This window comes from Agelaius tricolor, unplaced genomic scaffold (genome assembly GCF_023055355.1).
Source record: "Agelaius tricolor isolate 1412-34295 unplaced genomic scaffold, bAgeTri1.0.p SCAF_1, whole genome shotgun sequence".
Lineage (NCBI taxonomy): Eukaryota > Metazoa > Chordata > Aves > Passeriformes > Icteridae > Agelaius > Agelaius tricolor.
The window spans coordinates 77,753,926-77,770,459 of record NW_027269261.1 but is presented as its reverse complement, the minus strand read 5'-3'; the positions used below and the strand labels follow the sequence as shown (position 1 = coordinate 77,770,459).

The 16,534-nt window shown below is 38.1% G+C and overlaps 1 protein-coding gene across 1 annotated transcript in view; it reads right to left on the bottom strand.

Moving 5' to 3' along the window:
* NBAS (NBAS subunit of NRZ tethering complex) overlaps positions 1-16,534 on the bottom strand; it is a 160,172-nt gene extending 143,638 nt beyond the window's left edge. The window contains exons 1-10 of the mRNA XM_071440593.1: positions 16,348-16,534; positions 11,871-11,925; positions 11,127-11,163; positions 9,357-9,434; positions 8,378-8,425; positions 7,280-7,323; positions 6,777-6,910; positions 5,956-6,089; positions 5,739-5,837; positions 1,097-1,235 (exon numbers count right to left, since the gene is read on the bottom strand). Of these exons, the coding sequence (XP_071296694.1) occupies positions 1,097-1,235; positions 5,739-5,837; positions 5,956-6,089; positions 6,777-6,910; positions 7,280-7,323; positions 8,378-8,425; positions 9,357-9,434; positions 11,127-11,163; positions 11,871-11,925; positions 16,348-16,491 (912 nt within the window). The 5' untranslated portion in view covers positions 16,492-16,534. The remainder of the gene's footprint in view (positions 1-1,096; positions 1,236-5,738; positions 5,838-5,955; positions 6,090-6,776; positions 6,911-7,279; positions 7,324-8,377; positions 8,426-9,356; positions 9,435-11,126; positions 11,164-11,870; positions 11,926-16,347) is intronic.

Genomic DNA, 16,534 nt, shown 5'->3' with positions numbered 1-16,534 from the left:
AAGCCATGAGGATGGTGAAGGGCCCTGAGGGGAAGCCGTGTGCGGAGTGGCTGAGGTCACTTGGTCTGTCCAGCCTGGAGGAGGCTGAGGGCAGAGCTCACTGCAGTTACAGCTTCCTTGGGAGGGGAAGAGGAGGGGCAGGCACTGATCTCTGCTCTGTGGTGACAGTGACAGGACCCAAGGGAATGGCCTGAAGCTGTGTCAGGGCAGGTTTAGGTTGCATATCAGGAAAAGGTTCTTCACCCAGAGGGTGGTTGGGCACTGGAGCAGCTCCCCAGGTAAGAGGTCACAGGTCCAGCCTGATAGAGCTCAAGTGGTGTTTGGACAATGTTCTTGGGCACACGGTGTGACTCTGGGTATCCTGTGCAGAGCCAGGAGTTGGACTCGATGATTTTTGTGGTTCTCTTTCAACTCAGCTTATTCTGTGATGTTACTATTTTTAAACTTCCAGAAGACTGCCTACTTTAAAATAATGCAAGCATAATAAAATCCAGTTTGTATAATTCTATCAACTTCAGTAGGTATACATGTCACAGAAAAGCACTCCTCATTTGCAATTAAATTAACAACTCACTTGTAATACTAAGCAATACCTATATAAGAGTAAACATTGGAATTTATCCTGGAATATAGTAAATTTATTTCAGTTTAACAAGCTGTTACCAAATCAAACATTTACTTCTACTAGAAGCAAAAGAAATCAAGAGCTAGAATTAAACTGAAATATTTATTTCAGGCGTGCTGCCTTTTGTTCTGAAGTAATAGAAGAACAAACTGTAACTTTTTTCCAACAAAGACAGGTAGTATATCCCAATGTACAACTAAGAGCAAAAAATATTGTAGCTTGGAAATTTACAGACTCCTTTCTTCTTGTTTTTGGTTTTAAAACCACAAGTGATAATTAAGAACTTAAAGTTCAAATCACACTACAGAAAAAGGAAAAATGGATGCTGTGGGGAAAAAGATAACTGTTTAGACATATGTAACATAGCTTAGAAAATAGCAAAACATCCCAATAAATTCATCTTTCATAAAGAGATATTTATTGAGCTTCCATTGACAATATTTATCCAGTAAAATGAGGAGACAAACTTACTGTTCTAACATCATCTTCATAACTAGTGACCTGTTTGTAATGGGGAGAGCCTGACAGAATTCTCCAAGCAGATATTCCACAACCAGCTGCTTTAGATACTCCATCTTCATCTGTTTCACAGCCTCCTACAAGGAGAAGTCTGTAATTATATATAAAGATGCATTATTATTTCATATACTGCCACATATTTTTTAATTTTCTTAAGTCTACAGCAGTTTGCTTGGGGTAACATAAGGCTAAATATACCAAGACACTTAACAGCCCAATATGCTTTGTGAATAAATACCCTGAAATCTAAAAAAACTTCAATATCATTCAAGTAACATTTGTTATTCGTAGCATGTATACCTATTCATTCTCATCCCTAGCGTTCCAGGTAAGTCATAATTCCCAACATTTAGAATAAAATAAGTCTGGCCACAAGTTTGAGTTTCCTTCTTACCCTCAAAAATGATAAAAAATTACTGCTTAAGCATATAACAAGTTCCAATCATTCCGTTTAAGCATCAGATTCTCATTTATTCAGATGTTGTACAAAAGCTACTTCTCTTTCACTGAAGAACTGAACACATTAAGTCTTGTCAATTCTGTTTTCTGAAGCCACTGTACCAATTATACATGTGCATGTAATACTTTAGTTGCACACCATAGGTGGCATTTCAAAAAGTTTTATGTAAGTCTTGTAATTATTACACTAAACTGTAATCATTACACTAATGCCACAGGTGGCATTTTAAAAAGTTTTATATAAGTCTTGTAATTATTACACTAAACTTGTCATTATTACACTAAACTGTATCACAGTATTTGCCCTTGAAGCCCTTTCACCTTATTAACAAGCACTTCTATATTTAACTGATGACTACCTTGATGAAAACTTTCAGAAAAGGAGTCTGTTTGGAAGCATGATTGTAATGAATCACCCATCAAAAGGTAAAGTATCCACAATAAAAGGCACAATTGCAGGAGCCCAAACTCTGCCCTGGGAATGCTGCATGATCCCTTTCCCAAGGCTGCACCATTCCTGAAGTGCTCTGCCCCCAGTAGTGGCTGCCGCTCGCACAGCGCAGCTCTGGCCACCAGGGATGCCAAAACTACACCTCCAAAAGTCAAAGAAAGAATAAAGCAAAAAAAAAAAATTCCTTCCACATTTAATCCTTTTTAAGACATCAGTAAAGTTTATTTAATAATGCCAAGTCCCCTGCTCGTCACTAATGTACAGCAGGATAATTTTATACCATGGATGAATGACAAAATCACATCATCAGGCTGGAAAAGAACCTCTGATATCATCAAGACTAACCTATGATCAAACACTACCATGTCAACTAGACCAGCTCAAGGGATGGTGACTGCACCACTTCCCTGAGCAGTACACCCCAATGTCTAATCACCCTTAATGTGAAGAAATTCCTCCTGATGTCCAATCTGAAACTCCCCTGGAACAGCTTCACCCCATCTTCTTCTAGGTCTTCCCAGCTCCTTGGGTGAGGAGGTTGACCCCCACCTGGCTACAACCACCTTTCACATAGTTGTAGAAAGTGATAAGATCTCTCTCAACAGTGATGCTTAAAGTTCTCGCTATTCTGTGGTGTTAAGAATAACCTACAGCAGTAAAAAAGAAGCCACTTTCACCAAAAACTGCAACAGGAGACATGAACTTGAGGAAGACTCATTTTTTTTCCTTGCACATGTGCTCTACACATAGCCCAGCCAACATGCAGCAGTTTCCAGGCTTCATTCCTAGATCCTTAAACAGCTACCTACTTCTGAGACCATCAGAGAATTCCTGGAAAGCATCTGAGGAACTTCACAATGCCTGTCATTGACAGGAAGAGCTAGCTAGCATGCATTAGAAGCTTTTAGCAAGTTCTGCCAGCTGTTCCTAATCAAAGGGTGATTGAGCTTTTGTTCTAGATAGACAAAAGCTTTGAGCTTTTGTTCTAGATAGACACCTGATTAGCAGGGTCAGGAACCCTTTCAACAAAACCTGGGAAAAGACCTATGTAAATGCCAGGCCTAGAGTGCAGCATTTTGCAGAAAAAGATGGCCAGAACCTGTCTTTGTGTATGACCTAAAAAAATCACAGTGATGTGCTGCCAGGCTCAGTCTCCAGCACCCTCTGGAGCAGCTCCCCAGCACCTCAGAGGCCTTGACACAGACCATGCTCCTAAGGGAGAACACAGATGTGCAGGTCTTGGACTTGCAGTGACATGGCTCCAAGCAACCTCCTCTAGCTGACCCTGAGGTGAAGGGGAATGGATTAGATGATCTAAAAGGTTCCTCCAGACTCAAAAACTGGCTGCTCTTGCAGTACCTCAGTTGTACTCCGCTCCATAGGTTTGTACAAAGTTGGGTGGAAGATAACCAGTGTAACACCGGTCTCAAGAACAAGCTCAGTTGAGGTACCCAAGAAAAACTTGATATGCCCTTCTTTACTTCGCAATTTTGGTACAAAAACTTTAAATAAATCTGAAACTCTCTAATTCCTTCATCACAAACTTTATACTATAGTATCAAACATATTCTGCAGCAATTACAGATAACCCAGAAATGACACATTCAGTTCCAGATTACGATAGCAAAACAAGCAGCTGTTAAACCTTGGATTTGAGTTTACAAAGAGCTCACACTGAAGCAGACATTTAAGTTTTGTCAACTAAAATGCACTGTAAATTCCATCCTAGATGAAAGCAGGATCACAAGAGAACACCAGCACTAGGTATCTAACTTAAGGTATATAATAGTTTTCCACAACAGTAAAAGTCATTACTGGATTTATTCCAAAAGCTATAGTTTCAAGTTTTCCTACGGGTTCAAAAACATTCCCTACTGACATATTCTCTTTGCAATTATCATACATGTAGCTGAAAAAATTAAGTAAATTAAGTTCTTAACTGCTATTTTATTGCACTAGAATGGGTCATGAGCAAATACACTGTAATACAGTAATGCAGTAAGTCAAGCCTTACAAGCAATGAAGAAAGATCAGTATAATTTCACCACCTGAGATTAAATGAAATGCAAGAAAGAACAAACTGACAAGGTTGAACATGTGTTAAGTGATCAAACACATTACTGAAAATTAAAATTTCGAGGCATATCAACAATTTTCTTTAATGCACAACTTTCAAGTACTTGTGTCCAAGCACTTCCAGGTTTTTTTGGGATAACAAGAAAGTTTCAGCAAGAGACTTTACCCACAAATTTAGAATTCTCCAATGAAAAATTTACAAGCTTTCTACCACAGACTAAATTTAAAAACGGAAAAGACTTGCATCCATCAGGCAAAAAACACTGGTTCTTTTGTCTTCTGTCCATTCCATCCAATTGTCCATTCTTTCAAGTGTCCATTCTTCAACTTTACTAAGCCACTCAACAGGCTGCACATAGAAGGAAATACTACAACCATTAAACCTCATCTGATGAAAGCATACAAGGGGTTGGTTCTGCTATCTGGTCATGTAGTGCTACCAAAGCTCCATAACCCACAACTATTACCTCAAAACTGTAAATTCAGTATACTGAGTAATAATTATGTGAAATCACTAAATATTAATTAACTGGAAAGAAAAAGCCATATACAAAATAATCTCTCAAAAGAATAAGCTAGAAGAATATTACATCTCATTAATAATAATTTGTTTTCCTAAAATAGATATGACAGCTCATTTAATACTGAAGAATGAGAAGAAGTTTTTTCAACAGTGAGTTTCTTCTGGTAGTTTATAGCCAAGCCTAATTTCCATTTAAAAAAATACAGTGATGTAACATTGCATGTAACATTGCACTGAAAGATTCAATCCTAGCAGATCTAACACAAGAAAAATATCTAGAACAAAGTTTGGTTCCTTCAATTGAAGAGAAATAGAAACAGAGTTGCTGAGTTTATCTTGGTACATAACAAATTGATACTAAAAAAGTACACCCATTTTTAGCATATAGAATAGGCTAACCAGGACTTATTTCAGTTACATCGGGTACAAGAGCATGCAGGCAGTCAGTCCACATTTCAAGTCCAGTTTCTGTACTCAATAGGTTACTAATAGAGAAAACACATCACAAGACAACTCCAAATACAAGAGCCTGGCAGTTCCACTCAGAACACTAGGGAAAATGGGCTCGCCAGTAAGTCCAGCAATGAATTCCAGATAGAAAAACAAAACAAAATGCAACCAAAAAAAAAAAAAAAAAACCCAACAAAAAAACCCCAAAAAACAACAACAACAACAACAACAAAAAAAAACCACACTAAAAAAATCCCAAAACAAACAAAGGAAAAAAAGAAAAAAAAACACAGAAAAAACCCCTTTACCATTCAACATTACCCATCTTTCATCACATTCAGAAACCTCTTTTGAAGCTATTTCTGACATTCTAAAAAGTGCATGTTGCTTATGCAAGGTACTCAAACAGAAAAGGCTATAAATTAACTAATGGAATAATGAAAGTCAAGTGAATGAACTAAGGTTCCTCTTTCATACTAGAAAGAGACATGACTTGTTATCACTGATGCCCTAAATACCAATTTTAGCAAGAATAGATTTTTCTCCCCCTCCCTATCCAACATATTCAATGCTTATTTTGCCACTTTTTGTTCATCATTTACATACCAATGTCAAGTAGCAAACAGAACACTTACCTGTGACCAGGATGATAAATGACAGTTGTTATCCCATGAGCATAGTGGCTGCCAAAGCTGAAACTATGACTTTCTTGAAAGCTTTGATTTGTTCCAACACTAAGTATGCCGGGAAAAAAAAATATGCGTTACTTCAGATTTATTTTCTTTAAAGATTAGAAAGAATTTCTCTGAAGTTCACTGTGGCATCTCAAAGCAAGTCAAAATTTATGCTTACCTCACAAGGTAACTTCTCAGTTCTCCACGGTAATTAACAACAAGGAGCTCAGCTGACCACTGGGCACTTGCTTTGTATTCTAGAAAGATCAATCCAGCAATAGCGTAACTCAGATCGCCTGGAAAACTTGCTGTCTTTACCCAAAAATGAGGGCAGACATTGGGAGAGAAAGGGGATTTTTAAAAAAGTGTCTCTGTTACTGAAAGAACTAGAAAGTTAAATTAACTATATTGTATTTAAAAAATAAAGTTTCAGTTAAAACTAAATACATTTTCTTTTATCGTGATTATCAAGAAATCGTATTATTACAATGTTTGCAAAGACAATATATTGAGGAAATACACTTGAGCCACCTTCACAAACCAGTTCAATACAACCTTTGAACAGGCAAAATAGAAAATATATTGTGTGGGGCCTGTCAACAGCAATTATTTAATATTGTACCAAGCAAAGTACTTTGGCAGAAATATTTCTTCATTTACAATTTGACTCTGCATATAAAGTCCAGATTTATTATCTATTAATACAAATTGTGGTGATTCCATACTTCCACTGTCTGATGCACCTACAGATGTACCACAATTTAGGACAGATGTAAAACATACCCTTTTATGCTGTTGTAAGGGTTACACATGACTTTTGTTGATCCTATGGTGGATGTTTTATAGTCGAACTTTTTACAGTCCATTTCTGTGTGGTATTCAGTGTAAGCATTTATAGCAAACTAAGCCATGATTTTAAAAAGGTCAAAAAGTGGAAATTATCCACGATCCTTAAAAAAAGTTCTACTATACTGGTATTTAACCCAACAGAGCACATACCGGTGAAATGACCAAAAGCTCACTACCCATCAGGTCAAACACTCTGACTGTTCCACTGCTTTCAGCATAAGCAAGTAATGTACAATCATGACTCCATGCCACTCTCCTCCACTGAGGGTTGGGATCCTTTGGCACTATGAAAAAAGAATAAAATTATTAATAAAAGCAAAAAATAAATATAATCCCTTAAACAGAACAAAAAGTAAATTGCATCAAAAAAATGCAGGGGGCTTACCAGCATTACAAGCTTTTCTCAGAGGAGGGTAAAGAAAGAAAAACCATGTATGTCACCCAGAACCATTAGTTCTATCATTTCATTTCAAATTCAGGTTTCATATATTCAGAATAGAAAGAAGAGGCAGAGAGAGGGTAACAGAGCTAGTCACAAAGCAAAATTATTAAGAGATTCTTTCCAATGATTTTAAGAAGTAAACCGACACCACCATTTAGCAATGTATGAATAACAATTATGACACTAAGTAATAATGAAGAGGTTGCCATACCTTGACATTTTCCCACTATGGATACAAAGTCATCTTTTGCAGACCTGCAGAAATAAGACTCATATAAATTTAGATACAAAAAAATCCACTGTTCAATTTTCTGTAACAGAACACTATAAAAATATTCCAAATGCACAGTTCAAAAGCCTGCATGCCTCTAACTACTTGTTCAAAAAAGCAGATAGTAACTTTCACCCTCTAGGCAGCTACAGTAACTAACAATAGTATTTTAGAGACTGTCCAACTGCATAAATACCAACATCTCTCATTTATTTGTAATGCTGTACAAAATAGGACAGCATCATCTCAGTGCTTCATATAACTTTAGGAAAAAGAAACCTAGTCAGTATTCTCTAGGTTACAATTTTAGAAACAATGCAAGAATATAGTTACATTAATACAGTTGAAACACAAGATTTATTTTATAGTCTTTAAGCTGACATTTATGGTGCTCACACCACTTTTGATTGAACAATTTTCATACACTTGCTTCTTTTACATATAAATGGAAGGTCTGACCTTCTAGCAAATGGATTTTTGTGAAGCAAGTAAACACACTCAATCAAGATCTGTTCTACAGCTATGTGCTCTTGAACTGGCAAAAGAGAGCTTGTTCTTAAGAGAGCACAAGAAAAGGGAAAGCATCAGTCTTTACAGCAATCCACACCACTTGTAAAACAAGGTGAAGTATTATACATGCCAGCTACTCCAAGAGAAGAACACTAGGTACTAGCTCCCATTTATTAAGGGAGAATTTCTAGACGGGGCAGAAAGGCAAAGGTTAGAAAGACCATAATTTGTGCTGAGTGTTTTTGAGGATCTTGATTGTTTTTCTTTCATATATTGAAAACAGAGAGAGGTACAGATATATACTTATATCAACACATCTGTTATAATTGAGAGGGTCAAGGACATTTTATGTTGGGTTTGGGTTTTGCTTTTTTTTAGGCTCCTGCTTTTATGATCATTCCATGGATAAATTTCACAATATATAACATTGCAAAACAAAAAAAGAAATCTGTAAAAGTATTGCTAGCAAATGACCAGAAACACTTTGTCAGAACTCCAGAGCTGAAGTAATAGATAATGCTAAGTTACCTGATTTCTACACATTGGTCTTGAACAACTGCCAACAATTTACCATTGCTGAAAGAAAAACAGATGTGAAAGTTCATTTAAAGTCCACTCCTTACAGAATGTGCATCAGTGTCCTAGGTGCTTTTCTCTATGGTTAGATATAAAATGCCTCATTTAAAAGTTAAAAAAAAATTAAGTGGGAAATATCAGTTTTTTATTAAAAATAAAATATCCATACTATGATATTACTTTCATTTCAGAGAAATCTATCTGCCACTCCTTTCCAGCAGCACTAAGAAAAAGGCACAAGGTCTAAAATCCCACTGCATGAGAGGTCAGAGTCACATGTTGCTTATAGATAATTTTACAACAGCAATGTACACAACTATGTGTTGCTTTATCTGGTATAAACAATTATCATAATTCAGTAAGTTATGCGTCTTTGCATACAACATAAACCTTCCCTACTACCTTCATGTAACCATGTCACTGAACCATTTTCTGTGCTTACTTTTAAAAGCCAGTGATCTCACTGATGCTGCTAAAATTCCTGCAGAACAGTTGCTTCTAGCCTTGGAACTCTCACTCCTCTGTGTATGCAATAGCAGACAAATCTTGAGGGCATGCATTCACTTTCCACAAATATAAATTGCTTATTTTAAAATTATATATCCTGCCAAGCTTTAAGTCTTTAATCAACCAAATTCAGGACTTGAATTTGAAAATGACTGCACTGCAAGCCACTTTGCCCCAAAAGCTAGACAGACATTCAGCCCTGAGTGAGAGATGCACTAACTGAAGGGAGGCAGGTAGAAGCCCCTAGGCAGCACACTGAGGCCACCTGTGAGAGCCTCCAGTGTTTCTCTTAAACAGAAAGAAAAACACATCTTTAGCACAATACCATGTGCTAAAGCATGGCTGAGTGAGGATGGTGGGGGAGCACAGGAAGCATTAACATGTTCACTCCTGGCAGAAATGGCAAAGCATGGGAGCTGGTTACCTTGCAAGTACGAGGTGCCAGTTGATCTGCTTACTAACCAGGCGAACCAGTCCAGCGGGCAGAGAAAACTTTGCAGGGCTGAAATACCAAAACCACCAGGATCAATCAGAACACACAGAGAACCAATGCAGCACCTGAGATACACACACCACTCAACTCAGCTTCAAGGCACCCATCAGTTACCTGAGAGGGTTTGCAACTGAACATGAATCAACACTGCACCCTGCCAACGACAAAGGCTAACAACAGCCTTTTTTTTACTAACAGATCAAAACTGCATATTAAGGGAACTGATCCTTCATTTATCACTCTTTACAATCTCTCACCAGCCAGTTTTGCTACACCCACTGAAAGAAGAACACCAGCAAACAGGAGGGGCACCAAGATGATCAAGGGGCTGGAATACTTGCCCTACAATACATCAGATGCTGTGAGAATTTTATGTGTTTAGCCTGAAGAAGAGAAAGCTTCAGGATGACAAAACAGCAGCATTCTCACTGATACCAGGAAGGTGGGAGCAACAGAGGTGCATGGCTGGAACACAAGAAACTATGATCAACCCTTTGGAGGACTTGGAAGTGCTGGGGTAACGGTTGGACTCAATGACTGTAAAGGTCCTTTCCAACCTAAATGTCTCTGTAACTTCAAAACCAAGAAGGGTCCAAGATGACATTAAGAAGAGATTTTTTTCATCATGAAGACAGTCAGGCACTCGAACAGGCTGACCAGAGACTCTCTGGGTTCTCTATCCTTTAACCTTTCCAGGACTTAGCTGGACAGAGCTGCAAGGAACTCAGTCAGAATTCAGTGTTCTCCTGCTTTTAGTGGACTTTAACCTAGAGGCCTCCCAAGCTCCCTCCAAAACTCTTTTATCAAATACATGAAAACAGCAACTAGAATAAATTATAAAAGCTTCAAATTAGCTTTTAACTATGACTGCTGGAGGGAAGGAAAAAAAGTAGGTGAATTCTGTCTACAACTGACTTCTTACAACTAGACTCACATGACCATATGTTGCCCACAAACATCAACTTCTCAGGAGAAAAGGGGTGGGGGGCAGTAGGTGCACAAAAATAAAGCAGAACACTAGCAATAGGGAAAAAAGCATTCCCTGCCAAATTCAAGTCCAGTACTGTTTCACAGAAGTCACATTAATGTCCCTTTCCACATTACAGATTATCCTTTAAACCAGGAAACTGTTCTCTTCAAATTTGCTGAGCCATATAACTACTGATTTTACAGAAACATTGTACTTACCCAAATAAATTTCTGGGACCATTTCATGACTTTTTGAATCAAAACTTAAATTTATAAATGCCATGAGTGCTGCTCAAATAGTTACCAAGCTTTTCATATGAGTTTGAATTGTCAAAGAAAAAGAATTCAAAATTATTACTCCAAAGGAAGCAAATCCTGCCATGACATCATATCTCTCACTGAGGCTTAAGAAAAAACCTCACAACAGCTTCCTTTGCAGTATCTCAGCTGGGAGTGGAAAGGACTCCCAAATGTGTTTGGAGAAACTTGTTCCAACTGCAATGTTACTTCAGCTTCTGATAAAAGCACAAAGTCAAACTAGTACATACCAGTCTTCTTCTATTTAGACTTCAGCTGCAACTCAATTTATGTGAAGTGGCTATTCTAAGCATTCCTTGGACAATATTCTAAACAAGTGTTCAGTTTTACTCCCATCAGGAATTACTTTCCATCAAATCAAAAAGCTATAAAAATATTACCAAATATTTTTTGCAGCATTCTTGTAAAACCTACCTGTACCAGATGTACCGAAGCAAAAATAATGCAGGACCTATAATGGAAAGAGGTAAAAATTACATCTCTAGTAGTCTTAAAACCCACTCCAGGTTACTGCACAGGGAATCTCAAATTCTCATTAAAGAGAAAGGTACTGAGGGAAAAATCCTTTATACTTGGACAATAAATTCTTATGTTAGAATAAATGCAAACGCCAAATAAAAAACAAACTAAACAAACAAACAAAAAAGCAATCCACTGCACATTTTTTTTAAATTCTAAGAGAAATTCCTACTGGATGAAAATACAATTCAGTCACTGCCATTTAACACTTGGTTTATGCAATGTAATATCATCAGAATCTAAAACTTCCTCATAGAACTAACTAGCAGACAAGCCAGTGCAAAGGATCTTAAGAGAGGGAAAAAAATGGCTCAAATACAAACACAAAAAAAGCTCTGCAAAACAAGCTCTGCAAGAAATTAACAAGCTCTGCAAAACACAGAGCTTGTTAATTTCTAAGATGTATGGTTTATTAGTTTGTCCCAACAAAAACTAATGGAGACAAGAATGCTCACAAAATTGACATAAAAATAACACAGCCATGTTCACAATCAGAAAACATCTTCCTGAAAACACATGCTGTATTCTACTTCCATTACTACTTCCATCATTAGGCACTCTAAAGGGCAGAAATTGTAAAAATTACAAGCAATCCACACAGTCTTAGAAGTCATGAAGGTAGGAACAAGTAATATTTACCTGCAATTGCTCTAGTGATGATAAATGATGCACCATGTGTTCTGTTGCCTCTTGGCTGCAATTACAATAATAATCATCAGACAGCATGTCACACATTTTAACTTAAATACAATACTCATACATACATTCACTGATTAAGTTTAAGTTGGCTCCGAGTCTTCATGTTCTTTATGTAGTTTCTATTACTCACCACTTCATATAATGTCTACTTTAACTGCATAAGCTAAAACAGTTTATAAAGCCAAATCATTTAAATGCCAAGATGCAATAAACAAAATGGGCCACAGATTGTCTGTTGATTCAGCTTTGCCTCAATCTTTGGGTAGCAACAAAAGACATTGCCTTCTGATTATGTTCTCCTGTAAGCTATTATAAAGCATTCTTTTTATGCCAAATAAATGCCACAATGATCTGTAATGCCTAGCAGTCCAAGTACTTGGTGTGCAACATATTATGCTAATATCTAAGTGCTAAGCTACCTAAAGATTGCTCACGAAAGTTTCAGAAACATCAAGAAAAATAAACTATTTCTGAAAAAAGACCCTTTTTTACATCAATTTGTACTATGCAATATGGCCACTCAGATAACCACCTATACTCCATAGCACCTCACACAGCCTTTCCACCTGCCCTGCTCTACTTTAGGCAAAGGCAGCAATTGCAGTCACTATACAAATGAAAGCACTCTTCAAACACAGAAAAAAAAGAATACAAAAGGATATACATTCTTATCTAGAGAGGAGATAAAATTATTTGCCAGTAAGAAGCAGAAAAAAGATACAAAACTGAGAAGAGAACAAGGATAACCAATAAGGAAGGATCCACAAACAAATCCTAAAAATAAGCAATCGTGCTTGTACCTTTCTAATGAGAATATTAGAGCACCACAAACTGAGCATTAGAATAGGCAATGACTGAATTTTCTCTTCCATTCAAGATAAAATACATAGACCAAATTTCCTGTTAACTGAAATATTCAGACCTCACCAAGTTACAAAGCAATAAACACTGAAAGACATACAAATTTATCAACATTCTGCAGTATGTCAATGCTTAAAAAATAATATTTGGGCTCCCAAATTTAAATTATTAAAGTAAAGATTAATTTTCCAAGCAAAGTTGGCAATCCATAAACAGTCTTTCAAATAAGCAGGCTGTCATCTCACAGCATGTAAGAAGCAAACACAGCTGTACTAATAGATAACATTCCACATTCAGGTTGATCAGCCAGGAAATAACAAGGCATTACAGCAAAATAAGTGAGAGCATAAATTATTTCTTACAGCTACCCTAGTACCTCAGGGAGAGCTGCAATTTCCTAGGGACCTTAAAAGCAGAGCTTGTTAAAAGTTTTTGGTTTATGAGGAAGTTCCCAGTAAAAAACATTTCCTAAAACTGCTTACATCTCTTTAGAATGTTTTTAATATTTTAAGTGTCTGCTCCTGAGCCTAAACTACAGGCTGCTATTCCACACATCTTCAACACTTTGCAAAACTGATTTATTGTTATATCCTAAAGACCTGAATTTTACTTTTTATAATATATTCTTATCATTTCAGCCACAGCAATGGTTACCAGATATGCTGTAGCTCTTTTTTAATTCATTCCTTCTTGGGAAAACAACTTCAACTTCTCCTTCCCTACAGCATTCCAGAAATAAAATCTAAGTAACTTTCTTGCTGACAAGACACCCACTTAGTTTTGGATTTTTTTGCATACTCTGCAAGTTTACTGGGGGGACAGCAGCTCTGAGTGTTGGGAAAATCTCAAAACATCGGACTGTAATGAAAAAAAAGCCCCACAAGACCAGGTGATACATTTTGGAAAATAAATTGAAGAAGAGAGTTTGATCAGACTTTATTTCCATAAATCATTTCACAAGTCTTCTCTTGCAACTTTGCCCACAGCCACTGCCTCATTCACTATTTTCATGGATCTACTACTCAGTAATTCCTTTTATTCTCATTATACATATCAGTGTTCTCCAACAGTGCATTATATACAATGGCATCAACATCCTGAACACGGATGGCTTGATTTCCACACCACTCTCTTCTCTGCTGAAGTCAATTCCTTGTGTGTTTCCTTCACAAGTAACTGCTGTAACCCCCCCTGCCCCTCCTCTCCTTCCCCCAAAAAGCTCTTACTGGAACGTTCAGTACATGTGAATGACAATACTGACAAGAATTAAAATTAAAGCAAATTTGGGCATTCAGTCTAAGAGATCCATGCCAGTTTCATCAATGTCTTGAATGTAACATGATTTTTCATGTTCATCACAAGACTCATCTTCCAATAATTAGAGCTGTAAGTTCTAGTACTCTACAATTAAAAATTAATCATCCTAAATGAAATAACAGAAAAAATAAAGTCAATAAATACCTGTAAACCTTTAAGGTCTGGCTTTGTAGCCTAAATACCTGCATAGGAAAATAACTAATTTCATTTCCCAGTGCAGCATTCAACTTTCTTTCTCTTTCTACCATTCCTTACCTCACTTATTCCAAAAGATTCAGTTCTACGAGAAAGTAGGGTGTGATTTTTTTTCCGAAGAGTGAGAAAAAAACAGGGTTGAAAGAGACAGATGCTCCAAAGGGAAAGCCACCTAAGGACACTTAGTCATTTAGGACAATCACCTAAGTAGTATCACTGTTAAGACACCTTAAGGGAAAACCTGACTCATACTGACAAAATAATCTGTTTGCCTATGTTGTCAGTGTAAAATCAATTTCCCACTAAAATGGTAAAAAGACTATCAGAAGTGTCCTTGAGTACTGACAGTTTCCAAGAATGTAAATCCAAGCAAACTATACAGCATAGTATTTTCAAACCTTCCAACTTCTGCTATTGAAAACAGGTATTCTCTTTAAAATAAATAGGCAAGAAATACCAAGTTTAAAATAACTAGCACCATCTGCTTAAGCTGACAAGCAGAATACAACAAGGCTTAGAAATTCTGACTGTGAGGGCAGATGAGGATGCTCAGACTGTGGTTACAGTCACTTTAAACTGGCATCCCACATGCTGCCACTGAAGAGAGGTGTCACCTCACTGACATACTATTCACGGCCCCCTTGGTTCCTACAGGGGTATTAAAGGGACCCCTTAGCAAAAGGAGATGAAACAACATGGTTGTTTCTCAGACTAATCACCTCTTTAATCAACTTACCATACAACTAATCACCTCTTTAATCAACTTACCATACAACCTCAAGAACACTGATGGCAGCAGAAAAGGCACTTGTCAAAAATGTGCCCCCTTAACACAGCTGTAGAACCACAGCCTTGTGTCATCATAACTAAGTCCTCCTCATGGTTTGCAACAGGAAAATTGTTTCCATATGCTACTAAAAACAAAGACTACTTACCATTTCTCAACACAGTTGAATTAAAATAGGTGCAACTATCGATTATCTGCACAAATAACCTATTAAGCTAATAAATGGTAATAGTGCAATCATCTTTTCCAAACACCCATACCTGTTGCTGCAACTGAGGATTTACAGATCAAGATCAACAACAACAAAAAATCTTTCTGATAAATGAAAACCTGTTTTTTGAGCATGGCTCTAGTAATTTTTAACAGGTACATTCTTCCCCTTGTGATGTTTTTACATCTTTTCTGTTCAATTGTTCTCATTAAGCACAAAACTTTGTTAAAATGTTTCTATTACCAACTTTCAGTGGGAAATGCATTAAAAACTCCAGTGGGCTTAAAAGCCACTACAAGAAAGAAATAAAACCACATTGCTTGCATCCTTTACATCCAAGTCAGACAAGAGCAGACATAGAAGCAGCAAGCTCAGCACATTGCAGAGGAAAACATGAAAAAGGTAAGATGAAAGAGCTTCTCAGCCCTTCTAGTGACCTGGGAAGAAGAACAGCTAGAAATAACTAAAATAACCTGCAGTACAAGAACAGTGTTTTCTGATTTCTTAAGGGTTGGCTTAAGAAATCAGAAATGGATATCTGTGCGCATTGTGTACGTAAAGAGAAATATTCTTCCCTTTTACCCCACTCCTGCAGAGACACAACTGTACTGATACAGGAGTCCAGAGAGAGGATCTAATTTTCCTCATACAAGGTAGACTCAACGAAGGTCCTGTTTTCACCAGCACAGACTCCACATCTCTCTACACAGCAGTTTCTAGAGATGACACCTGGACATCATCCACCATAGCTTCACTTGTGCCAGCTCAATAGTAAAACCCGATATACATTGTTCAATGAGCAAGAAACACTTCAAGGCATCCCAGGTGGCACAAGCCACGGTGGGAATTAAGTGACACAAAGGCACAAGGGGACAATGGTCGCACGAACACCCCTTGTGCCCGCCAGGAGCAGCGCGGGCATCCCGCTGAGCCTCCCCACAGGCACCAGCGCATCCCCGCAGCCCCCGGGGCGCCGCCGCCTCCCCGCCCGCGCCAACGTGGCCGGTCCCCTCCCCCGCCCGCGGCCGTGCCGCTGCCACGCGCACCTGCACCTCCGTCTCGGGAGGCCACTCGGTGTTGACCAGCAGGTCGTACAGGATGTTCTCCTCCCCGTCCTCCGCCTGCTCGCCGGCGCCGGCCATGCCGCGCTCCCGGGGCGCCCCGCCGCTGTCCCCGCCGGTGGCGGCCATGCCGGGCCGGGCCGGGCCGTCCCGCCCTCCCCGCGCCACCACG